Source organism: Hylobates moloch, unplaced genomic scaffold (assembly GCF_009828535.3).
Source record: "Hylobates moloch isolate HMO894 unplaced genomic scaffold, HMol_V3 SCAFFOLD_8, whole genome shotgun sequence".
NCBI lineage: Eukaryota > Metazoa > Chordata > Mammalia > Primates > Hylobatidae > Hylobates > Hylobates moloch.
Window position 1 is genome coordinate 91,206,476 of NW_026652283.1, and position 25,533 is coordinate 91,232,008.

The 25,533-nt window shown below is 48.4% G+C and overlaps 1 protein-coding gene across 7 annotated transcripts in view; it reads right to left on the bottom strand.

The window, feature by feature from the left end:
• The window catches only part of DLEC1 (DLEC1 cilia and flagella associated protein), a 91,628-nt gene that overhangs the window by 26,046 nt on the left and 40,049 nt on the right, over window positions 1-25,533 (bottom strand). For all 7 annotated transcript variants that reach the window (XM_058442444.1, XM_058442446.1, XM_058442442.1 and 4 more), the window contains 10 exons: window positions 12,681-12,768; window positions 11,623-11,796; window positions 10,701-10,837; window positions 9,007-9,099; window positions 4,438-4,528; window positions 3,545-3,707; window positions 2,244-2,436; window positions 1,363-1,421; window positions 572-740; window positions 37-130 (listed from right to left, as the gene is read on the bottom strand). In XM_058442444.1, coding sequence (XP_058298427.1) covers window positions 37-130; window positions 572-740; window positions 1,363-1,421; window positions 2,244-2,436; window positions 3,545-3,707; window positions 4,438-4,528; window positions 9,007-9,099; window positions 10,701-10,837; window positions 11,623-11,796; window positions 12,681-12,768 — 1,261 coding nt within the window. The remainder of the gene's footprint in view (window positions 1-36; window positions 131-571; window positions 741-1,362; window positions 1,422-2,243; window positions 2,437-3,544; window positions 3,708-4,437; window positions 4,529-9,006; window positions 9,100-10,700; window positions 10,838-11,622; window positions 11,797-12,680; window positions 12,769-25,533) is intronic.

Below are 25,533 nucleotides of genomic sequence, written 5' to 3' on the forward strand. Positions count from 1 at the left end.
GGCTGGTCGCAACCCCTCCTGCAGTCCCCAAGGTACCTATGACCCCCGTGCCAGGCTCCACTTCAACGATGTGACAGTCGCTGATCTTCCCCCACAGGTATCTGATGGGTGACTTGCTGTTGTTCCACATCTGAAAGACACCCGAGACCGGGCTGCCCACTTACTGCCCCTTCATGTCAATTCTGTACCTGCTGAAGGACTGTAGGATCGTGGGCTCGTAAAGAGTCCATATGACACTTCCCGGCTAATTCCTGGCCACCCAAAGCCATGGGCCTCCCAACCCAAAAGCATCCTTCCTCCACACTGCAGTGCATGTGGCTGACATACTCTGCCAAGGATGGGAATAGGTTCCATAGCCCTAACTTTCAGAGGATTCTGGGAGGCTGACAAAAGACAGCCATGCCTGGTCTATGCATCTGTGCAAGTCAAGTTGGGTTCAAAGCCCTGGGAACAGCCTCAGCCTCCATGCAGTGGCTGCTACCATCTGCCCCTCCTGCTACATCCTCCCTACACTCGTACCCATGTCAGCACTGTCTCGGCCAGCCTAGGCAGGGGAGAGACAATGACCTACCTTAAAAGCCTTCTTCACATTTATCCCAATGTAGTTCTCCCCTGGGATGATGAGGGCATATGGCTCTAAGAGAACCTGGAAAGGTTCTACTGAGCCTTTCACCTCGATTTCCAGGACGATCACATCATCCACAGAGTAGGAGGAGGGCCCCAGGCTCTCCGCTTCTGAACTAAACACAAACCCACAGTTAGCTAGGAGCCAGCACACCTGGAAGCATGTCCTAGAGTGTCCCTGCCTCTGTCCCACGTTTGGCCTTGTGAAAAGAAAACACTGCCTAGCCCACAGCTCCTGAGCCCCCTAAATCAGAGGCATTAGCCAGTGCCTGAAAGGTGACGAGCACCGATGGCTGTGACAGTGGTTTAGCCTAAGGACTGGGACAGGGGCACTGCCCTGCTGCCTCCAGGGACTATTCTGCAGCCCTCCAGCCTGGGTTCTCTGCACCGGGCTGACTGGAGCCCCAGCCTGAAGGTTTACACCGTGGGGGCAAAGCCTTCCCTCCGCACTCACCACCACCGAGGGCCCCCCAGTTTGGCTCCCCAAGAGCAGCAATGGGCCTGGGGTGCAGCTCCAAAGTTCCTGGGGTGGCCTCATAGTGAGTGTAGCAAGCTTAGTGTGCTCAGCCCATTGCAGGGCTGGGTTGCCAGGGCAAGGCAAAAAAATGCTCGCACTCCCCAAAGCCTGTGGGGACCAGGCTGCCCACTCCCCCTCACCTGATACCTTCCCCAGGAGAACCCTCAGGGTGGGGGAAGGCCCAGCTGCCCACTTCTCATCCAGGGCCCAGTTTCTCTCACCTTACAGGCTCTGGGACTTCCTCTAGCACCATCTGGAGCACACTGTGAAAATCCCTCAGCTGCAAGGCAAACACAGTGCCCTGAAAACACCACTGCATTCCAGCAGGTTGTCCTGGAGAAGGCTGGGGCATGGCAGGAATTCTTCCTCTCCTTAGCCTAGCCACCAGAAGGACCTTCTGAAAACCCAGGGATGCTTCCCTGCTGCCTCCTCCCCTCCTTAGGAAAAGTGAAGTTGCTGCCAGAACATGAGCCAGGACTCAGGGGCCTGTCTCAGCTGGGCCTGGGAGCAAGAAGCAAAGGAAAGGCCTTCCTGATGCTGACAAAGCCCCTCAAAGTGTCTGAAGCACCACACCCTCCCAGGACAGACAACGAGGCAGCTGGATGCTGGGACCAGAGGCAGGATCACTCATCTCAGCCCCAAACCCACTAACAATGGCCCCGGAGCATCCTTTTCATGCCCAGCTCGAATTCCCTTCTAGCCTAACCGTGGCCCACAGGGCTTCCCTCCATGCTGGGGCCAGTGCTGTGCTAACCTTGCCCTCAGGTCCCTGTACCTCACTCTCTCTAGGGGCTGCTGTGGTATGCATGGGGATGGTAATGTTTTTTGCCATAGTAGACATGTGGGAGACACCCAGAGCTGAGGAAGCCGGCCAAGGGTCTTGCTGCAGATGGGGTGAGTCTGGGATCAGGACCAGACAAAATGAGTTGCTTCGCCCCACAAACCAGGTGTGTACTCCAACCCAACTTAGCCAAGTGCTGGCCTGGGCAGGATGGCGCCTCAGTGGACCCAGCTGTGGCTTCAGTGTGATTAAAGAACACAGGTGGGGGGTCTAAATACATGATCCAACCATGTGTGGCTACTGAGATGACACCATCTGAACCTCATGAGGAGAAAAGCTCAGGATGAACTCGTGGTCTGTGTGGGAGCTGAGAACCCCCTTTCTCGGCATGATGGAGAAGGCGGTCTCCTTGTCGGGGTGGCACTTGATGCTGTCCATGCTGAAGGTTTCTCCAGGCATGAGGGGCTGCAGGTTGGGCTTCATGATCTGCCAGTAGAAGGCCAGCTCCACGTGCCTGTGGGAGCAACGCATCCAAGGCCATGTCCCAGTTCTGCTGGGACCAGGTCCCTCCACTCCATGCCTCCCTGCCCTGCTCCAGGAGGGAGCAGGAAAGGACCTGGGAACAGGAAGAGACTAGGTCAGCCTTCACACCCTTCCAATGGAGGAACCTGGGCGGGGGGACCTAGGTGAGGGGCAGCAGGTGGGTGAGAGGGTCTAAGACAGAGATTATGTAAGAGAGCTCCTCGCTTCCCAGCCATGGCAGCTGGAGGTTGGACCTACCATGACTCAGGGCACACGGTAACTCAGGAACTCATGCTCCAATCATTAAAGTGGAGGAGGCTATGCATCACCCCCCAATATTGGGAAGATCTTCTGCAGTGTCTCTCACCACATGAGTTTCCAAGGTTTGCCACATCAACCCCATCCTGCCCTCTGCCTTTCCTGTTATGGGCTCCCAGGACAGCTGTGTCCAGAAAGATATGTGCCTACTGGCTGCCAACAGGAACAGTGGCCACTCCATAGCATAGGAGGGGCAGGACTTGCAGCTATCCCAGGGGAGGGGTGACAGAGTCCTGTGTAATGTCTCGGGTCCCCAGGGCAGCCCTGGTTGGGAGGCTCCCTGAGATTTGTCCTGGTGTCATGGTGGTGCTCAGAGGTGGGTCATGAAATAAATGGCAAGGAGAATGAAACCCACAGACTATAGTCTGTCTGCCCCTGGGAATTGGATGGCTTCCCCTACTCAGGCATGGTATGTCCTCTCTGGAAAGCTGGGGCTGCCTAGGGATGGTCCAGGATGATTTGGGGCAGCACTATCTAACATAACTTCCTGAAGGGATGGAGATCTTACAGATATGCACTGTCCAATATGACAGCCACTAGCTACATCTGGCTGGTGCCACTGAGGAAGTGAGCTCTTAATTTATTTAAATTTAAGTAGCCAAGAGTGGCTACTGGTTTCCATGATAGACTGGGTCAATCTGGATCCCTCAATTGAATCTGGATACCCATTCTGTGCCCAGTCTTCCCCAGGCCCTTGGAAGGACCTCCTGTCTCACTGGGACTCAGGGCCAGGTAAGCCAGGAGAAGGGTTGGGTATTGGGGCACACACAGGGGTTACCTACGTAGCATTTCTAATAATCAGCTGCTTCCTAGCCGTGGACCGAACGTTTTCAGGCTCAAATCGTATGAAGTGCTGGGCTGTTAAGTCTGTGAGCTCTCCAGGGTCTGGTTGGCTTTTTTCACCAGAAATATAGATCAGATCCAAAGCAATCAGCTGCCCAATTCCTGCCAAAGTAGGGTAAGTGAAGTCAGTGAAGGCTCACTAGGGCTGAAATCAGGCCAAGGCTGCTGCAGGACCCATGCTGCCATCCACATGCAGCTGGCCTTGACCATGATTCCTGCAAGCTCACACTAGAGGGAAAAGGGGGATATCCGCACACAGGTTAATGTTCTCACATCTTTGAAGACCAAAAGGAGGTGATTTTGAGAACCTAGCATATAGAAGGCACTCAATTAATGAGGAAGGGAGAGAAGAAGGGAGAAAACGAGGGAGGGAAGGAGGAAAAGAGGGAAGGAAGGACAGAGGGAGGGAGGGAAGGGAGGGAGGAGCAGCCAGGGGCATCTTGTCACGACTCCTAGGATGCCTCTTCTAACCCTACAGAAATCTAGAGGTGGCTCTGGCTGTTTATGTATGAGCCACTAGCAATTCCCCAAAGGAGATCAAAGTGAGTTTCAAAATGAAACAATGAAAGATTTCACCCCAGGTTTCCATCTGTCTCTTGCTAGAAGGCTCCTTGGACTGTCTTGGAGGCCACACTGGCTTGGGTCTCCAAAGTCAGACCAGAGCAATGGGCCTGAAACTAGACTCTGGCAGCTGGAGGCTGCAGCATTCTTAATGTGCGCTCCTGACACAGAGAGGGAACAGGTGGGCTGCTGCTAATGCTAGTGCGGTCAGTGGGCCCTGGAGCTGGGGCAGCCTCTCCAGCCCTGCCCCTGGGAGTACACTCAAGCCCACCTATGGTCACCAGCTCCTTTATCTGGCAGTTGTCGCACATGATGATGAAGGTCTGCTCTGCCTTTCCTAGGCTCTTTGGGGAAAACAAGACCTGGGGGAGAGAAGGGTTGTTCCGTTACCTCCCATTAAAGGGCTTCCACCCTCCCTGCCTCCCACCCTCCTCCTCTCAGACACACACCCTTTTCTTTGCTCTTCACTGTTCCCCTCCCTGCCACCTCCCACCTTACTCCTAAGGCCAAGTGTTTTACCCTAGCTCCACCCCAGAGAAAAGCAGTGAGCAAGCTGAAAGGATATGAAGATAAAGTTCACAGAGACCAAAATACAAATGGCCCTTAAATGAATGACAACACATACCCTCATCCATAATAAGAGAAATGTCAATGAAAACCATCCAGAAGAATGGCTTTTTACCACTCATACTGGCAAAGAGCAGAAGGTGAGCTGTCATAAATGCAATGATTTGTTTTCTATTTTTTTCCCCAATTCCCCCAACCCCCAGCCCCGGTAACCACCATTCTACTCTCTGCTTTTATGAGTTCAATTATTTAAGGTCTAACATACAGGTGCAATCATGCAGTATTTGTCTTTCTGTGCTTGGCTTAACATAACGTCCTCCAGACTTATCCATGTTGCCGCAAATGACAGGATTTCCTTCTTTTGCAAGGCTGTTATTCCATTGTGTACATATACCTCATTTTCTTGAACCCGAACTCCTGACCTCAGGTGATCTGCCTGCCTCGGCCTCCCAAAGTGCTGGGATTACAGGCGTGAGCCACCGCGCCCGGCCGATATACCTCATTTTCTTTATCCTCTATCAATAGACACTTAGGGTGATTCCATAGCTTGCCTATTGTGAATGACACAATGAACATAGGAGTGTGGATATCTTTTAAATGGTATCTTTTGAGCCCAGGAGTTAGAGGCTGCAGTGAGCAATGATCACATCACTGCACCCCAGCCAGATTTCCTTTGTATATATACCTAGTAGTAGGACTGCTGAATCACATGGTAGTTCCATTTTTAATTTTTTGAAGGAACTCCATATTATTTTCCATAACGGCTGTACTAATTTACATTCCCATCAACAGTGGGCAAGGATTCCCTTTTCTCCACATCCTCGCCAACACTTACCTTTCATCTTTCTGATAATAGCCATTCTAATGGGTGTCAGGTGGGAGCTCACTGTGGTTTTAATTTGCATTTCCCTGATGATTAATGATGTTGAGAATGTTTTCATATACTCGTTGACCACTTATATGTCTTCTTTTGAGGAATGTCTATTTGGTCTTTGGCCCATTAAAAAAAGCAGGTTGTTTTCTTGCTATTGCGTTAAGTTCCTTATATATTTTGGGAGTTAACCCCTCCTCAGATGTGATAGGATTTTCTCCCATTTCACAGATTGTCTCTTCACTGTTGCTTGTTTCCTTTGCCACGTAGAAACTTTTTCATTTGAGGTAATCCCATTTGTCTTCTCATGTTTTTTTGTTTGTTTGTTCATTTGTTTGTTTTGTTTTTTGAGACAGGGTCTTGCTCTGTCACCCAGGCTGGAGTGCAGTGGTGTGATCGTTTCTCACTACAGCCTCTAACACCTGAGCTCAAGCAATCCTCCCACTTCAGCTTCCCAAGTAGCTGAGACCACAGGTGCATGCCACCACACCGGCTAGTTTTTAAAATTTTTTAGAGATAGGGTCTCCTTATGTTGCCCAGGCTGGTCTCAAACTCCTGGGCTCAAGCAATCTTTCCACCTCAGCCTCCCAAAGTGCTAAGCCACCGCACCTGGCCACTATTTTCACTTTTGTTGCCAGTGCTTTTGAGATCATATACAAAAAATCATTGCCCAGACCAATGTCATACAGATTTCCCCCATTTTCTTCTAGTAGTTTTACATTTTCAAGTCTTATATTTAAATCTTTAATCCATTTTATTAATAAGTTAATTTTTGCATATGGTGAGAGATACAGGTCTAGTTTCATTCTGTTAAGTGCAATGATATTTTGTCTTGATTTTGTTCAAAATAATCTAGAAGAAGAGGGTGGGGATTGGCTGACGGAAATAGAGGGGTATAGATGTAATAAGATTGGCCAAGAGTTGACAACTGCTGAAGATGAGTAATGAATACATGGATGATCATCATTCTCTCTATTTTTGTATATGTTTTTATATACAATGTCCACGAACAGTTTCTAAGTTTGATAATATACTGTATTGGCAAAGGTGTAAAGAAACAGACACCCTTACATATTGCTGTTGAAAGTATAAATTGGTACAATCTGCATGGTAAGGATTTTGACAACATGCATTACAATTATGAGGGCACAAAGCCCTGGATCAGCAAATCTACTTCAAGGACTGTGTCCTGTGGGTAGACTCATCCTTGGACAGAGTGATGTATGTATAATTTATACATAATTTGTAGCCAGAGATCAGAAAAAAATCTTCAGGTCCATCAGCAGGAGACTGCTGAACTAAATTATGGTCCATTCACACAGTAGGATACTATGCAGTTATTAAAACTTATGAGAATGATCTCTAAGATATAGAGTTAAGTAGAAAACACAAGGCAAAGAACAGAGTATAGAGTGGGCAACTTTGTGTGTGAAGAAAAAAATGGGGGGGCAAAAAACATGTGCAGTTGCTTATTTGGGCATAGACTATCTCTGGAAGGGCACTCAGAAAACTGGCCAGGTGTGGCCTCTGGATGGCTAAGGAACTGGGGTGAAAGGGAGCATTTCACTGTTTACCTGTTTGCATCTTTTGAATGTTTTTAATTTTTATTTATTTATTTTTAGAGACAGGGTTTCACTCTGTTGCCCAGGCTGGAGTACAGTGGCTCAATCACAGTTCACTGTAACCTCAAACTCCTGGCCTCAAGTGATCCTCCTATCTTGACCTCCCAAAGCCACTACACCTGGCTCTTTTGAATTTATTTTTTACTTTAAAAATTGTCTATACAGACAGTATATCACTATGTTGCCCAGGCTGCTCTTTAACTCCCAATTCTCTTGCTTTAGCCTCCCAAAGTGCTAGGAGTACAGACCTGAGCCACTGCACCCAGTCTCTCTTTTGAATTTTTAATAATGCAAATGTAGTTCTTATTTGGAACTATGAATACATTTTGGAACAGACAAAATCCCAATCAATCAATAAACAAAATATGCAAGAATTGCCAAGGGGAAAGCCTCCCCTGGCTCCCTCACTGCTCCCCTAAGAGTCCTGCTGCTACCCTCTTCCTTTACTTGGAGATCCCAGGAGGACGGGATGAGGGGCATGTCCAGGGCAGAGCAGCTCCAATTCCTTAAAGCTTTGATGAGCCTGTGACAAGACCTGGACTACACCAAGAGAACAGGGAACCTGGCCCGTGTATGGGCCTTGTAGACCCAACCTGCCCCTCAGCAGTAGATGAGGCCCGACAACGCCCCTGAACTGGCTCAGTCTCAATCCCAAGAACTAGTTTCTCATCAGGGATCAGATCAGCAGGGACATGAATAAGAGAGCCACATCCTGGGGCTGCAGAACCTACTGGGCGCTTGAAACTAGAAAGCAGCTGATAAGAGGAAGCCCTTCCTGACATCATGGCAGAGTTGCTGTGGCAGTTGAACTCCAACTTGGCTGCACACCAGCATTCCCTGGGGGACTTTAGAAGTCCGGCACCCAGGCCACAGCCCAGTCTAGTCAACTCAGAACCTCAGGGGTAGGGCCTTGGTGTTGTTTCCAGGTCTCTCAGGTGATTGCAATGTGCAGCTGAGTTTAAGAACTAATAAGGGCTGCTGGATCTCACTACCTGGTGATATAGCACAGGCCAAATCCACCCCCCAGAAGCCAGACAGTTTTTGCTCCTGAATGTCAGGGGCCTCCCTCGGCAGGCTAGTGTGAAAGGCCAAGCATGTCTGTGGCAGCCCACACCCAGTCACATGAAGTGGAGTCAGACTCCTAAACCAGGAGTCGGGGAGAGTGGCAGTGTGCTGCAACAGGGACAGGAAGTATCACCATTTCTCATGGGCACCTCTGGGGACCAGCAAGCAGGTGTGATCAGCTGAAGGGGGCAGCAAAAGGGGCCAGTTAGGAAAGGAGATGCCCATAGCCAGGGGCGACTGCTGAGAGCTTCTGCAGAGGTTCAGGATGAGGCGTAACGGAGGTGGGCCTTGCTGACTATACAAACTGAGGATGAAGCAGGAAAGCAAGAACAAAGCCACAATAACCACAATAATCAGGTACCAGATGATAGAGGGGCCTGGGGGAGGGAAGACCCAAGAGAGACTGAAGAACCAAGGGAAGATCTTGGAGGCAGCTTGGACATTGGTGGAGGTGGCTCCCAGACTAAAGGTGTGGACTAGTGAGGCTCAGGTTTGTGATGTGATGCTAGGGCTATCTGCATTTGCTTTGTGAAAATGCTCATAAGACAGTCAAATGACATCTGACATCACCCTACAGAATGCAAGAATATGCGTCTACCCAGAAGTCACTAAGGCTGGGATATGGGATGGGACTGGACACTTGAGTCATGAAAACAGAGACAAATGCAAGCATGCAAGCAGTTGAGGAAATATATGCCAATGTCTGATTACCTACCTCCACTAATATAGCATGTCCCGGGGCCAACTCAAACACCGAAGGCAGGATTCCAAAAGGAGGTTGTTCAACAAAGCCGATGGTTGCAATGGCCTTAAAGAAAAGCAGATTACCCAACAGTATGGAAGAAATTGTAAAAGCCAGTGTTCAGATTGCAAACTTCTCTCCTTCAAACATCCATTTTGCAATGTGAAGGAACTTAAGGATCATCCAGTCACATGGTAATGAAGAAACTGAGGCTTATTCATTCAGCAGGCATTTACTCAGCCATCACCAGGTACCAGGTGAGGGTCTGAAGGTTAAGGAGTGTAAGTCTTAGAACATCTGTGAAGAGCTGACTACTGGCAGGAGGTACAAGGAACACCATCACCAAGTGATTGGAACACAAAGTGACAGGCATGTGAGAAGGTCTCACTCAGGAGGTGAGCTGAGTGGGCCCTCTCCTGGGCTCCCAAAGCACATTGTCCTTTCCTTACCATAACACCCAGTGTCACGGGTGCTAGCATATGTGTCTGCCTCCAACCCTGACCCACCCCTGGCTACAAGCTCCTGAGTCACGAGAGCTGCAGCCCCAGTGCCTACACAAGAAGTCACTTAGCATGCCAGGGACACAAACCCATGCCTACAAGACCCTGGTCAGTAACAGAAATGAGTGAAATGTCTTTCTTGGAACATCTTGAAATGTCGTCCTCTAGATGTATCCCTTGTTTTCTGGGTACAAATAAATATCTTTGCTATGAGAAAAATAATGGTGCGAGCATGCTGATGGATGCTGTCAGTGCTGATGGATGGTGTCAGCATGCTAATGGATGGTGTCAGTGCTGGGATGCTCTTGGGACTGGTGGAGCTGGGCACTTAGGACAAGGAACACAGGGCCTGCCCCTAGCCCTGGCCAACAGGCTCACAGTGAATCCTGGCCCTGGCCTGCATATCTTCCAATTTTTCAAAGGACTGGAAATGTAGAACTTTATGTAAAAATCTCCTTTTTTTTTTTTTTTTTTTTTTTGAGATGGAGTCTCACTCTGTCACCCAGGCTGAAGTATAGTGGTGCGATCTCGGCTCACTGCAACCTCCACCTCCCGGGTTCAAGTGATTCTCCTTCCTCAGCCTCCTGAGTAGCTGGGACTATAGGCGCATGCCACCACACCCGGCTAATTTTTTATTTTTAGTAGAGACGGTGTTTCATCATATTGGCCAGGCTGGTCTCAAACCCCTGACCTCAGGTAATCTGCCCGCCTCAGCATCCCAAAGTGCTGGGATTACATGTGTGAGCCACCGCACCCGGCCAAATCTATTTTTAAATGTTGGCTCAAAAAATGTTAAGTGCTGTGCCAAATAAATACCAGAATTTGGCCAAAGGGCAGCCAATTTGTAACCTCTGAACTATTCAGTCATTTGCTACAATAAAGAAGGACTGAACGAGTGATTGCAGTCACATTTGAGCCAGAGCTTGAAGGATAAGAGAGGTGATACCGCTTGCCCAGCAAGTACAGGTATTAGTGACATAACCAGAACTACAACACTGGTCCCCTTACACATCCATCTCATTCGGGTTGTGGCAGTTGCATAGAGAGTTTACAACACTCTACGTTCTGTGTGTTTCCAATCATAGGTATACTCTAGCAAGTTCCTCTGGGGATTATTTCCTTTGATGGATTTGTACTTTTTCCAGTTAGCAACCTGTGATCACTCACCTTGAAACTTAGTGGTGGCCAGCTTGTTTTGGGCATAATGCAGAACCTGCCAACACTGAAACCCACATTTTTGCAGATGAATCTGGTCATCTTGACTCCCCCAATGAGGCAGTAACCACAGTCCAACACCGGTGACACTGTAGCCACAGAAGAATATGTGCAAGAGAAACAACAGGTCACTCTAAGCCCTACTGACATGCTTCTCCTGAGGTCCAGAGATCAGGACAGCTGGTCCCAGCCCAGCACCCTACGTAGACAGGATGAGTGGGGACATGTCCTGACCCTGCACCCACTTGGGCTCTGCCCAGGCTGCTGCTGGCCACATGGAAATAGTGCCATGGGACTCTATTCACTCCTGGCTAGAGCAGCAGAAGTCAGTGCCCATTGTGGATTCATGCTCAGCCAGGGCAACCCAGCATGGTCCTTGGGGGCTATGGCAGAAGTAAGGGGGATCATGGTCCCAAATTCCAGCCTATGCCCAATTGTAGAAGCTTGTCACTGAGGGAGCCCAGCTGAAGCCAGCTTTGCTAAGGACTCCTACCCCCACAGCCACGAGGACAACAACGACCTGTTAGGACTCCTCAGGGTGCACAAGCACTTCTTCCTTGCCCACTGTGGCACAGGTCCCCTCAAGGATGTTCATAAGCCAGCAAAACCTATGGTGGGGTTAGCTGGACTCTTGGCCTCATCCCCCGCTGTGAGTCAACCTCCACTGAGAAAACCCAAAAGCAAGCAGAACAATCATGGCTTGACACTGTGGATGGCTACAGAAGCTGCTAGCAGTTTCCTCTGCAGGACCCACAGCCCCTGCCCAAGAGAACCAAGTTGCGTGCTGCTACAAAGGGAACCCGAGAGGCAGGCAGTCCTTATGGGGACTCTCCAACCTTAACTGAATCTGTGGGAAGCTACGGTGCACACTCACATGTCAGCATGGGGGGCGGCCTCCGAGCCTGCAGGGGGATCAGAAGTGTGCGGGCTGACTGGGTCTCCACTAAAATAAAATCATCAAAATCCCCAAGGCAGTCGGGAAAAAACTGGACAATGTACTGGCAGGTCATTCCAGGAGCCACCATTCCACCTTTTCCTGGGAACATCCCTGTGCATGACAAAAGTGACAAGTGAGGATCCAGGGGGCAGCCAGCCACCAGGGCTTGAGCTCAGCTGGTACAGACCCCAGCCACTGCCAGGGCTGGCTCTGTAAGTGCCTTCTGGGCCAAAGCCGTGCCGATGGCAGGACAAGGGCATGCGAGGGGAGCAGGCTGCAAGGGTGGCAACTCCAGGTAAGCATGCCAGAGCCTGAGGGGAAATGACACCATCCATCCAGAAAGGTCAGGTGGGGCCATGCCTGGCCCTATGGCTTAGAATTTCTTTGGTGGATAGCAGAGAAACTTTTGAGATTTCTGAGCAGGGGTGACATGATCAGAGTTGTTCTTGAGACAAACACTGTGACACTAAAGTAGGAAGGCTGGCTGGGGGGCTGCTGCCGAGGCTTAAGTGAGGAATGCAGAGGGCCTGATTGAGGAGAATGGCAGCACGAGGAGTGGGGAGATAGCAGGACCAGTGCCTGGGTGGAGGCAGTCAGGACAAAGGAGCTGTCAAGGCTCTAAGGACTGGTGGAGGATGAGGAGCCCTCAAGGACTGCTGATGGGGGAAGTCCAGGCCCAGGCCCTAGACTCAGGGTGGGAGTCAGCAACTGGCAGCAAGCCCAGCAAGTGACTTTGAGGCAATCCACACTACTACTGCTACTACTACTACTACTACTACTACTACCACCACCACCACTACTACTACCACTACCACTATTACTACCACCACCACTACTACTACTACCACTACTACTACCACCACTACTACTACCACCACCACTACTACTACTACCACTACTACCACTACTACCACCACTACTACTACTACCACTACTACTACTACCACCACTACTACTACCACTACTACTAATGAACTTACAAATACTGAACGTACCCAGTCCTAGAGCGAAGTATGGCGTGGAAGGCGGGAGGACTCGCAGGTAGCGGCTGGTTGTGGTGGTGTTCTGCAGTGCAATTACCATCTGTTGAAAGGTAAGATGATCTCTTTTAGACAGCAACACTTATAGACGAAATGATACGATGTCCAGGATTTATTCTAATATGGGAAGGGGGTAGAGGTAGAAATGAAATAGGCTTGGCCACATGTTGGTAACTGTCAAGGCTGGCTGAGGGGTACATGGGGATTCATTATGCCATCCTATGTACTTTTGTTTGTTTTGGGAAGTTTCCATAGAAAAAAATTAAATACAGGCCAGGTGTGGTGGCTCACGCCTGTAATCCCAGCACTTTGGGAGGCTGGGGCAGGCAGATCACTTGAGGTTTGAGACCTGCTTGGACAACATGAAGAGACTCTGTCTCTACAAAAAAAAAAAAAAAAATTAGTTTAAAATTTTAAAAATAAATAAAATACAAGGTAAAAATGAAGGCAGGACTAGATCTGACTATCAAGCCTCTGAGCCTAAGCTAAGCCATCGCATCCCCTGTGACTTGCACGTATTCGCCCAGATGGCCTGAAGTAACTGAAGAAACACAAAAGAAGTGAAAATGCCCTGCCCCGCCTTAACCGATGACATTCCACCACAAAAGAAGTGTAAATGGCTGGTCCTTGCCTTAACTGATGACATTCCACCACAAAAGAAGTGTAAATGGGCAGTGCTTGCCTTAAGTGATGACATTACCTTGTGAAAGTCCTTTTCCTGGCTCATCCTGGCTCAAAAAGCTCCCCCACTGAGCACCTTGCGACCCCCACTCCTGCCCGCCAGAGAACAACCCCTTTGACTGTAATTTTCCTTTACCTACCCAAATCTTATAAAACGGCCCCACCCCTATCTCCCTTCACTGACTCTCTTTTTGGACTCAGCCCGCCTGCACCCAGGTGATTAAAAGCTTTTATTGCTCACACAAAGCCTGTTTGGTAGTCTCTTCACACAGACGCGCATCAAATTTGGTGCCACGACTCGGATCGGGGGACCTCCCTTGGGAGATCAATCCCCTGTCCTCCTGTTCTTTGCTCTGTGAGAAAGATCCACCTACGACCTCAGGTCCTCAGACCGACCAGCCCAAGAAACATCTCACCAATTTCAAATCCGGTAAGCAGCCTCTTTTTACTCTCTTCTCCAACCTCCCTCACTATCCCTCAACTTTTCTCCTTTCAATCTTGGCGCCACCCTTCAATCTCTCCCTTCTCTTAATTTCAATTCCTTTCATTTTCTGGTAGACACAAAGGAGACATGTTTTATCCGTGGACCCAGAACTCCGGCGCTGGTCACGGACTAGGAAGGCAGCCTTCCCTTGGTGTTTAATCATTGCAGGGACGCCCCTCTGATTATTCACCCATGTTTCAGAGGTGTCAGACCACACAAGAACACCTGCCTTGGTCCTTCACCTTGAGCAGCAAGTCCTGCTTTTCTAGGGGAGGGGCAAGTACCCCAACCCCTTCTCTCTGTGTGTCTACCCCTTCTCTGCTTTTCTGGGGGAGAGGCAAGAACCCCTCAACCCCTTCTCCTTCACCCTCAGTGGCAAGTCCTGCTTTTCTAGGGGGCAAGAACCCCCAATCCCTTATTTCCATGCCCCAACCTCTTATCTCTGTGCCCCGATCCCTTGTTTCCGTGCCCCGACCTCTTATCTCTGTGCCCCAACCCCTTATTTCCATGCCCCGATCCCTTTCCCGCTTTTCTGGAGGGTGAGAACCCCCGAACCCCTTCCCTCTGTGTCTCTACTCTCTCTTTTCTCTGGGCTTGCCTCCTTCACTATGGGCAAGCTTCCACCCTCCATTCCTCCTTCTTCTCCCTTAGCCTGTGTTCTCAAGAACTTAAGACCTCTTCAATTCACACCTGACCTAAAACCAAAATGCCTTGTTTTCTTCTGCAACACTGCTTGGCCCCAGTACAAACTTGACAATGGCTCTAAGTGGCCAGAAAATGGCACTTTTGATTTCTCCATCCTACAAGACCTAAATAATTTTTTGTCGAAAAATGGGCAAATGGTCTGAGGTGCCTTACGTCCAGGTATTTTTCACACTTCGTTCCCTCCCTAGTCTCTGTTCCCCATGCGATTCCTCCCAAAACCTCCTTCTTTCCCTCCTGCCTGTCCCCTCAGTCCCAACCCCAAGCATCGCTGAGTCTTTCCAGTCTTCCTTTTCTACAGACCCATCTGACCTTTCCCCTCCTCCTCAGGCTGCTCGTCGCCAGGTCGAGCTAAGTCCCAATTCTTCCTCAGCCTCCGCTCTTCCACCCTATAATCCTTCCACCACCTCCCCTCCTCACACCCGGTCTGGCTTACAGTTTAGTTCCGTGACTAGCTCTTCCCCACCTGCCCAACAATTTCCTCTTAGAGAGGTGGCTGGAGCTGAAGGCATAGTCAGGGTACATGTACCTTTTTCTCTATCAGACCTCTCTCAGATCAGTCAGCATTTAGGCTCTTTCTCATCAGACCCCACTAAATATATACAGAAATTCCAATATCTAACTCTGTCCTACAATTTAACCTGGAGTGACTTAAATATCACCCTGACTTCTACCCTCTCTCCAGATGAACAGGAAAGAGTTTTTTCTCTAGCCCAATCTCACGCTGATAACCACCGGCTTCATGAGCCAGACCTCCAAGAAGGCATTAGAGTAGTTCCCTGAAAGTATCCCCAATGGAACTACCAGGCAAATTCCCCAGGAATAGCTAGGCAAGATTACATGATTTCCTGCCTAGTTGAAAGGCTTTAAAAGGCAGCTTACAAAGCTGTTAATTATGACAAGCTTAAAGAAACTACCCAAGGTAAAGACGAAAACCCAGCCCAGTTCATGGCCTGCTTAGCAGCAACCCTTAGACGCTATACCGCTCTAGACCCAGAAAGGCCAGAAGGCTACCTTATTCTTAATATGCATTTTATCACCCAATCCACTCCTGACATTAGGAAAAAACTTCAAAAATTAGAATCTGGCCCTCAAACCCCACAACAGGAATTAATCAACCTCGCCTTCAAGGTGTACAGTAATAGAGAGGAAGCAGCCAGACGGCAATGCATTTTTGAGTTACAATTACTTGCCTCTGCTGTGAGACAAAACCTAGCCACACCTCCAGCATACAAGAACTTCAAAATGCCTAAGCCGCACATGCCTAACGTGCAGCAGTCAAGCATTGCTACAAGACTTCCTCTATCAGGATCTTGCTTCAAGTGCCAGAAATCTGGCCACTAGACCAAGGAATGCCCGCAGCCCAGGATTCCTTCCAAGCCATGTCCCATCTGTGCAAAGACCCACCGGAAGGCAGACTGCCCAGCTCACCCGGCAGCCACTCCTAGAGCCCCTAAAGCTCTAGCCCAAGGCTCTCTGACTGACTCCTTCCCAGATCTGCTCGGCTCAGTGACTGAAGATTGACGCTGCCCCATTGCCTTGGAAGCCCCCTAGACCATCACAGATGCTGAGCTTCAGGTAACTCTCACAGTGGAGAGTAAGTCCATCCCCTGTTTAATTGATACAAGGACTACCCACTCCAAATTGCCTTCTTTTCGAAGGCCTGTTTCCCTCGCCCTGATAACTGTTGTAGGTATTGACGGTCAAGCTTCAAACCCCCTGAAAACTCCCCCACTCTGATGCCAACTTGGATAACACTCTTTTATGCACTCTTTTTTAGTTATCCCCACCTGCCCAGTTCCCTTATTAGGCTGAGATATTTTAACCAAATTAGCTGCTTCCCTGACTATTCCCGGACTACAGTCACATCTCATTGCTGCCCTTCTCCCCAACCCAAAGCCTCATTCACATCTTCCTCTCGTATCCCCCCACCTTAACCCACAAGTATAAGACATCTCTACTCCTTCCCTGGCAACCGATCACAGGCCCATTACCATCCCATTAAAACCTAATCACCCTTACCCTGCTCAATGCCAATATCCCATCCCACAGCACGCTTTAAAAGGATTAAAGCCTGTTATCACTCACCTGCTACACCATGGGCTTCTAAAACCTATAAACTCTCCTTACAATTCCCCCATTTTACCTGTCCAAAAACCAGACAAGTCTTACAGATTAGTTCAGGATCTGCACTTTATCAACCAAATTGTTTTGCCTATCTACCCTGTGCTGCCCAACCCGTACACTCTTTTGTCCTCAATACCTTCCTCCACAACTCATTATTCCGTTCTTGATCTTAAAGATGCTTTTTTCACTATTCCCCTGCACCCCTCGTCCCAGCCTCTCTTTGCTTTCACCTGGACTGACCCTGACACCCATCAGTCCCAGCAGCTTACCTGGGCTGTGCTGCCGCAAGGTTTCAGGGACAGCCCTCATTACTTCAGCCAAGCTCTTTCTCATGATTTACTTTCTTTCCACCCCTCCACTTCTCACCTTATTCAATATATTGATGACCTTCTTCTTTGTAGCCCCTCCTTTGAATCTTCTCAACAAGACACACTTCTGCTCCTTCAACATTTATTCTCCAAAGGATATCAGGTATCTCCCTCCAAAACTCAAATTTCTTTTCCGTTACCTACCTCGGCATAATTCTTCATAAAAACACACGTGCTCTCCCTGCCGATCATGTCCGACTAATCTCTCAAACCCCAACCCCTTCTACAAAACAACAACTCCTTTCCTTCCTAGGCATGGTTAGATATTTTCACCTTTAGATACCTTGTTTTGCCATCCTAACAAAACCATTATATAAACTCACAAAAGGAAACCCAGTTGACCCCATAGATCCTAAATCCTTTCCCCATTCCTCTTTCCATTCCTTGAAGACAGCTTTAGAGACTGCCCCCACTCTGGCTCTCCCTGACTCATCCCAACCCTTTTCATTACACACAGCCGAAGTGCTGGGCTGTGCAGTCAGAATTCTTACACAAGGACGAGGATCGCGTCCTGTAGCCTTTTTGTCCAAACAACTTGACCTTACTGTTTTAGGCTGGCCATCATGTCTCTGTGCAGTGGCTGCTGCTGCCGTAATACCTTTAGAGGCCCTCAAAATCACAAACTATGCTCAACTCACTCTCTACAGCTCTCATAATTTCCAAAATCTATTTTCTTCCTCACACCTGATGCATATACTTTCTGCTCCCTGGCTCCTTCAGCTATACTCACTCTTTGTTGAATCTGCCACAATTACCATTGTTCCTGGCCTGGACTTCAATCGGGCCTCCCCCATTATTCCAGATACCACACCTGACCCTCATGACTGCATCTCTCTGATCCACCTGACGTTCACCCCATTTCCCCACATTTCCTTCTTCCCTGTTTCTCACCCTGATCACACTTGGTTTATTGATGGCAGTTCCACCAGGCCTAATCGCCACTCACCAGCAAAGGCAGGCTATGCTATAGTATCTTCCACATCTATCATTGAGGCTACCACTCTGCCCCCCCTCCACTACCTCTCAGCAAGCCAAAATAGTTGCCTTAACTCAAGCCCTCACTCTTGGCAAAAGGACTACGTGTCAATATCTATACTGATTCTAAATACTGATATAGAGGTGCCATAACACCTCTATGTCAAACGCATAGAGGTGCGTTTCATATTCTGCACCACCATGCGGTCATATAGGCTGAAAGAGGCTTCCTCCCTACACAAGGGTCCTCCATCATTAATGCCTCTTTAATGAAAACTCTACTCAACGCCGCTTTACTTCCAAAGGAAGCTAAGGTCATTCACTGCAAGAGGCATCAAAAGGCATCAGATCCCATTGCTCTAGGCAACGCTTATGCTGATAAGGTGGCTAGATAAGCAGCTAGCTTTCCAACTTCTGTCTCTCATAGCAATGCTTCTGCTGATAAGGTGGCTAGACAAGCAGCTAGCTCTCCAACTTCTGTCCCTCACGGCCAGTTTTTCTCCTTCACATCGGTCACTCCCACCTACTTCCCCGCTGAAACTTCCACCTATCAATCTCTTCCCACACAAGGCAAATAGTTCTTAGACCAAGGAGAATACCTCCTTCCAGCCTCACAGGCCCATTCTATTCTGTCGTCAAGCCATCACATCCCCTGTGACTTGCACGTATTCCCCCAGATGGCCTGAAGTAACTGAAGAATCACAAAAGAAGTGAAAATGCCCTGCCCCGCCTTAACTGATGACATTCCACCACAAAAGAAGTGTAAATGGCCAGTCCTTGCCTTAAGTGATGACATTACCTTGTGAAAGTCCTTTTCCTGGCTCATCCTGGCTCAAAAAGCTCCCCCACTGAGCACCTTGCGACCCCTACTCCTGCCCGCCAGAGAACAACCCCCCTTTGACTGTAATTTTCCTTTACCTACCCAAATCTTATAAAACGGCCCCACCCCTATCTCCTTTCACTGACTCTCTTTTCAGACTCAGCCCACCTGCACTCAGGTGATTAAAAGCTTTTATTGCTCACACAAAGCCTGTTTAGTAGTCTCTTCACACGGACGTGCATGAAACTGACCTATTGTTTAAAATAACAATTACTATTTATGAGCATCTGCTCTGTACCTCCTCAACCTCGCAACAACCAGGAAAGGTGGGAACTGTTTCTATCTCACAGCTGAAGAAACTGGAGTTCAAAGAGGCACCAGTTAGGTTTGAGCCTAGGATATCTGGTTCCAAAGTTTTGCTCACCTCACCTCTTACTTACTGTCTTCCTCAACACGTATCTCTTTGAACCATTCTTCCCATGGACACAAAGAGTGTTATGGCACCTCTATGTCAGGATGTAATTAGGCCTCTTATGCAACCCACTCATCCCCTTTAAGCCCCACTTTCTTTTCTCCCACCCCAGATTGGGAGACCCCCAAGGGCAAGGTCTAGACCTAACCCTCCAACTGCACCCAGCACAGTGTGTAGCACAGCAGTACAGGTACACATCTTTTGTTAATATTTTGTGAAATGTTACACTAGAAAACAATGTATAAATTATAATGTCAGGCCTCTGAGCCCAAGCCAAGCCATCGCATCCCCTGTGACTTGCACCTATATGCCCAGATGGCCTGAAGTAACTGAAGAATCACAAAAGAAGTGAATATGCCCTGCCCCACCTTAACTGATGACATTCCACCACAAAAGAAATGTAAATGGCCGGTCCTTGCCTTAAGTGATGACATCACCTTGTGAAAGTCCTTTCCCTGGCTCAAAAAGCTCCCCCACTGAGCACCTTGTGACCCCCACTCCTGCCCGCCAGAGAACCCCCCTTTTTCCTTTACCTACCCAAATCCTATAAAACAGCCCCATCCCTATCTCTCTTCGCTGACTCTCTTTTCAGACTCAGCCCACCTGCACCCAGGTGAAATAAATAGCCATGTTGCTCACACAAATCCTGTTTGGTGGTCTCTTCACACGGACACGCATGAAATTTGGTGCCATGACTCGGATCGGGGGACCTCCCTTGGGAGATCAATCCCCTGTCCTCCTGCTCTTTGCTGCGTGAGAAAGATCCACCTACGACCTCAGGTCCTCAGACTGACCGGTCCAAGAAACATCTCACCAATTTCAAATCCAGTAAGCGGCCTCTTTTTACTCTCTTCTCCAACCTCCCTCACTATCCCTCAACCTTTCTCCTTTCAGTCTTGGCGCCACACTTCAATCTCTCCCTTCTCTTAATTTCAACTCCTTTCCTTTTCTGGTAGAGACAAAGGAGACACGTTTTATCCATGGACCCAAAATTCCAGCGCCGGTCACGGACTGGGAAGGCAGCCTTCCCTTGGTGTTTAATCATTGCAGGGACGCCTCTCTGATTATTCACCCACGTTTCAAAGGTGTCAGACCACGCAAGGACACCTGCCTTGGTCCTTCACCCTTAGCGGCAAGTCCTGCTTTTCTGGAGGAGAGGCAAGTACCCCAACCTCTTATCTCTGCGCCCTGATCCCTTATTTCCGCGCCCCGACCTCATATCTCTGCGCCCCAATCCTGTATTTCCGTGCCCCAACCTCTTATATCTCTGCACCCCAATCCCTTATTTCTTCACCCCGACCTTGTATCTCTGTGCCCCAACCCCTTTCCTGCTTTTCTGGAGGGTAAGAACCCCCGAACCCCTTCCCTCTGTGTCTCTACTCTCCCTTTTCTCTGGGCTTCACTATAGGCAACCTTCCACCTCAATTCCTCCTTCTTCTCCCTTAGCCTGTGTTCTTAAGAACTTAAAACCTCTTCAACTCTCACCTGACCTAAAATCTAAGCGTCTTATTTTCTTCTGCAATGCTGCTTGACCCCAATAGAAACTCAACAGTAGTTCCAAATAGCCAGAAAACGGCACTTTCAATTTTTCCATCCTGCAAGAGCTAAATAATTCTTGTCGTAAAATAGGCAAACGGTCTGAGGTGCCTGACGTCCAGGCATTCTTTTACACATCGGTCCCTCTCTAGTCTCTGTTCCCAATACAACTCATCCCAAATCTTCCTTCTTTCCCTCCCACCTGTCCCCTCAGTCCCAACCCCAAGCGTCACTGAGTCTTTCTAATCTTCCTTTTCTACAGACCCATCTAACCTCTCCCGTCCTCCTCGAGGCTGCTCCTTGCCAGGCCGAGCTAGGTCTCAATTCTTCCTCAGCCTCTGCTCCTCCACCCTATAATCCTTTTATCACCTCCCCTCCTCACACCTGGTCGGGCTTACAGTTTCATTCCGTGACTAGCCCTCCCCCACCTGCTCGCAATTTACTCTTAAAAAGGTGGCTGGAGCTAAAGGCATAGTCAAGGTTAATACTCCTTTTTCTTTATCCCAAATCAGATAGCGTTTAGGCTCTTTTTCATCAAATATAAAAACCCAGCCCAGTTAATGGCTCGTTCGACAGCAACCCTGAGATGCTTTACAGCCCTAGACCCTAAGAGGTCAAAAGGCTGTCTTATTCTCAATATACATTTTATTACCCAATCTGCTCCCGACATTAAATAAAACTCCAAAAATTAAATTCCGGCCCTCAAACCCCATAACAGGATTTAATTAACCTCACCTTCAAGGTGTACAATAATAGAAAAAAGTTGCAATTCCTTGCCTCCACTGTGAGACAAACCCCAGCCACATCTCCAGCACACAAGAACTTCCAAATGCCTGAACCACAGTGGCCAGGCATTCCTCCAGAACCTCCTCCCCCAGGAGCTTGCTACAAGTGCCAGAAATCTGGCCACCAGGCCAAGGAATGCCTGCAGCCCAGGATTCCTCCTAAGCCGTGTCCCATCTGTGCGGGACCCTACTGGAAACTGGACCGTCCAACTCACCTGGCAGCCACTCTCAGAGACCCTGGAACTCTGGCCCAAGACCCTCTGACTCCTTCCCAGACCTTCTTGGCTTAGCAGCTGAAGACTGACGCTGCCCGATCGCCTCGGAAGCCCCCTAGACCATCACGGACGCCAAGCTTCAGGTAACTCTCATAGTGGAAGGTAAGTCCGTCCCCTTCTTAATCAATACGGAGGCTACCCACTCCACATTACCTTCTTTTCAAGGGCCTGTTTCCCTTGCCTCCATAACTGCTGTGGGTATTGATGGCCAAGCTTCAAAACCCCTGAAAACTCCCCTACTCTGGTGCCAACTTGGACAACACTCTTTTATGCACTCTTTTTTAGTTATCCCCACCTGCCCAGTTCCCTTATTAGGCCGAGATATTTTAACCAAATTAGCTGCTTCCCTGACTATTCCTAGGCTACAGCCACACCTCATTGCCACCTTTTCCCCAGTTCAAAGCCTCCTTCGCATCCTCCTCTCGTATCCCCCCACCTTTACCCACAAGTATAAGATACCTCTATTCCCTCCTTGGCGACCGATCATGCACCCTGGACAATCTCATTAAAACCTAATCACCCTTACACCCCCCTCAATGCCAATATCCCATCCCACGGCACGCTTTAAAAAGATTAAAGCCTGTTATCACTCGCCTGCTGCAGCATGGCCTTTTAAAGCCTATAAACTCTCCTTACCATTCCCCCATTTTACCTGTCCTAAAACCAGACAAGGCTTACAGGTTAGTTCAGAATCTGAGCCTTATCAACCAAATTGTTTTGCCTATCCACCCCGTGGTGCCAAACCCATATACTCTCCTATCCTCAATACCTCCCTCTACAACCCATTATTCTGTTTTGGATCTCAAACATGCTTTCTTTACTATTCCTTTGCACCCTTCATCCCAGCCTCTTTTCGCTTTCATTTAGACTGACCCTGACACCCATTAGGCTCAGCAAATTACCTGAGCTGTACTGCCATAAGGCTTCACAGACAGACCCCATTACTTCAGTCAAGCCCAAATTTCATCCTCATCTGTTACCTATCTCAGCATAATTCTCATAAAAATACATGTGCTCTCCCTGCTGATCATGTCCAATTAATCTCCCAAACCTCAATCCCTTAGAAAACAACTCCTTTCCTTCCTAGGCATGGTTAGTGTGGTCAGAATTCTTACACAACAGCCAGGACCGCACCCTGTAGCCTTTCTGTCCAAGTAACTTAACCTTACTGTTTTAGCCTAGCCCTCATGTCTGTGTGCAGCGGCTGCCACTGCTTTAATACTTTTAGAGGCCCTAAAAATCACAAACTATGCTCAACTCACTCTCTACATTTCTCATAACTTCCAAAATCTATTTTCTTCCTCATACCTGATGCATATACTTTCTGCTCCCCGGCTCCTTCAGCTGTACTCACTCTTTGTTAAGTCTCACAATTACCATTGTTCCTGGCCCAGACTTCAATCCGGCCTCCCACATTATTCCTGATACCACACCTGACCCCCATGACTGTATCTCTCTGATCCACCTGACATTCACACCATTTCCCCATATTTCCTTCTTTCCTGTTCCTCACCCTGATCACGCTTGATTTATTGATGGCAGTTCCACCAGGCCTAATCACCACACACTAGCAATGGCAGGCTATGCTATAGTACAAGCCACTAGCCCGCTCTTAGAACCTCTCATTTCCTTTCCATCGTGGAAATCTATCCCCAAGGAAATAACTTCTCAGTGTTCCATCTGCTATTCTACTACTCCTCAGGGATTATTCAGGCCCCCTCCCTTCCCTACACATCAAGCTCGAGGATTTGCCCCCATCTAGGACTGGCAAATTAGCTTTACTCAATATGCCCCAAGTCAGATAACTAAAATACCTCTTAGTCTAGGTAGACACTTTCACTGGATTGGTAGAGTCCTTTCCTACAGGGTCTGAGATGGCCACCGCGGTCATTTCTTCCCTTCTGTCAGACATAATTCCTCAGTTTAGCCTTCCCACCACTATACAGTCTGATAACAGACCAGCCTTTATAGTGAAATCAACCAAGCAGTTTTTCAGGCTCTTAGTATTCAGTGAAACCTTTGTATCCCTTACGGTCTTCCGTCTTCAGGAAAAGTAGAACAGACTAAAAGCCTTTTAAAAACACATCTCACCAAGCTCAGCCATCAACTTAAAAAGGACTGGACAATACTTTTACCACTTTCGCTTCTCAGAATTCAGGCCTGTCCTCAGAATGCTACAAGGTACAGCCCATTTGAGCTCCTGTATAGATGCTCCTTTTTATTAGGCCCCAGTCTCATTCCAGACACCAGACCAACTTAGACTGTGCCCCCAAAAAACTTGTCATCCCTATTATCTTCTGTCTAGTCATACTCCTATTCACTGTTCTTAACTACTCATACATGCCCTGCTCTTGTTTACATTGCCGGTTTACACTGTTTCTCCAAGCCGTCACAGCTGATATCTCATTGTGCTATCCCCAACCTGCCACTCTAAACTCTTGAAGTAAATAAATAATCTTTGCTGGCAGGACTATGCTGAATCTCCTTAGGCACTCTCTACTCAGATGTCCTGAGTCGTCCCAATTCTTAGACCTTTTATACCTGTTTTTCTCCTTCTCTTATTCCATTTAGTTTTTCAATTCATACAAAACTGTATCCAGGCCATCACCAATAATTCTAAATGACAAATGTTCCTTCTAACAACCCCACAATATCACCCCTTACCACAAAATCTTCCTTCAGCTTAATCTCTCCCACTCTAGGTTCCCACGCCGCCCCTAATCCCGCTCGAAGCAGCCCTGAGAAACATCGCCCATTATCTCTCCATACCACCCCCCAAAATTTTCACCATCCCAACACTTTACCACTATTTCATTTTACTTTTCTTATTAATATAAGAAGACAGGAATGTCAGGCCTCTGAGCCCAACTAAGCCATCATATCCCCTGTGACCTGCACGTACACATCCAGATGGCCGGTTCCTGCCTTAACTGATGACATTGTCTTGTGAAATTCCTTCTCCTGGCTCATCCTGGCTCAAAAGCTCTCCTACTGAGCACCTTGTGACCCCCACTCCTGCCCGCCAGAGAACCCCCCTTTGACTGTAATTTTCCTTTACCTACCCAAATCTATAAAACGGCCCCACTCCTATCTCTCTTCACTGACTCTCTTTTCGGACTCAGCCCGCCTGCACCCAGGTGAAATAAATAGCCATGTTGCTCACACAAAGCCTGTTTGGTGGTCTCTTCACACGGACGCGCATGAAATATAACATGACAGAAGCCACATTTCCATCACCCAGCTTAAGAAATAAAACATTACAGATAAAGTTGAAATCCTCTACCAGCCCCCCACCAGATAAAAATCGACATAAATATGAAGTATGTCTTCCTATTTTTATTTATAGGTTTGTATTCCTAAATCAGCATTTACATCAATTTTTGGCCAACACTACATATTACACCAATCCATCTGTGAAACAGCTGGTGGGAACTAGGGTGTGAGCACCATGGGATGGTATCGTCACAATTACCAAGGCTTTCACTAGTGGTCAACTGAAATGAGGTGCAGGTGGAAGGCCAGGGAGTGAAACATGGTCGCTGTGGTGGCTGCAAGGTTTGGGACAGTGATCATTATAAGGATT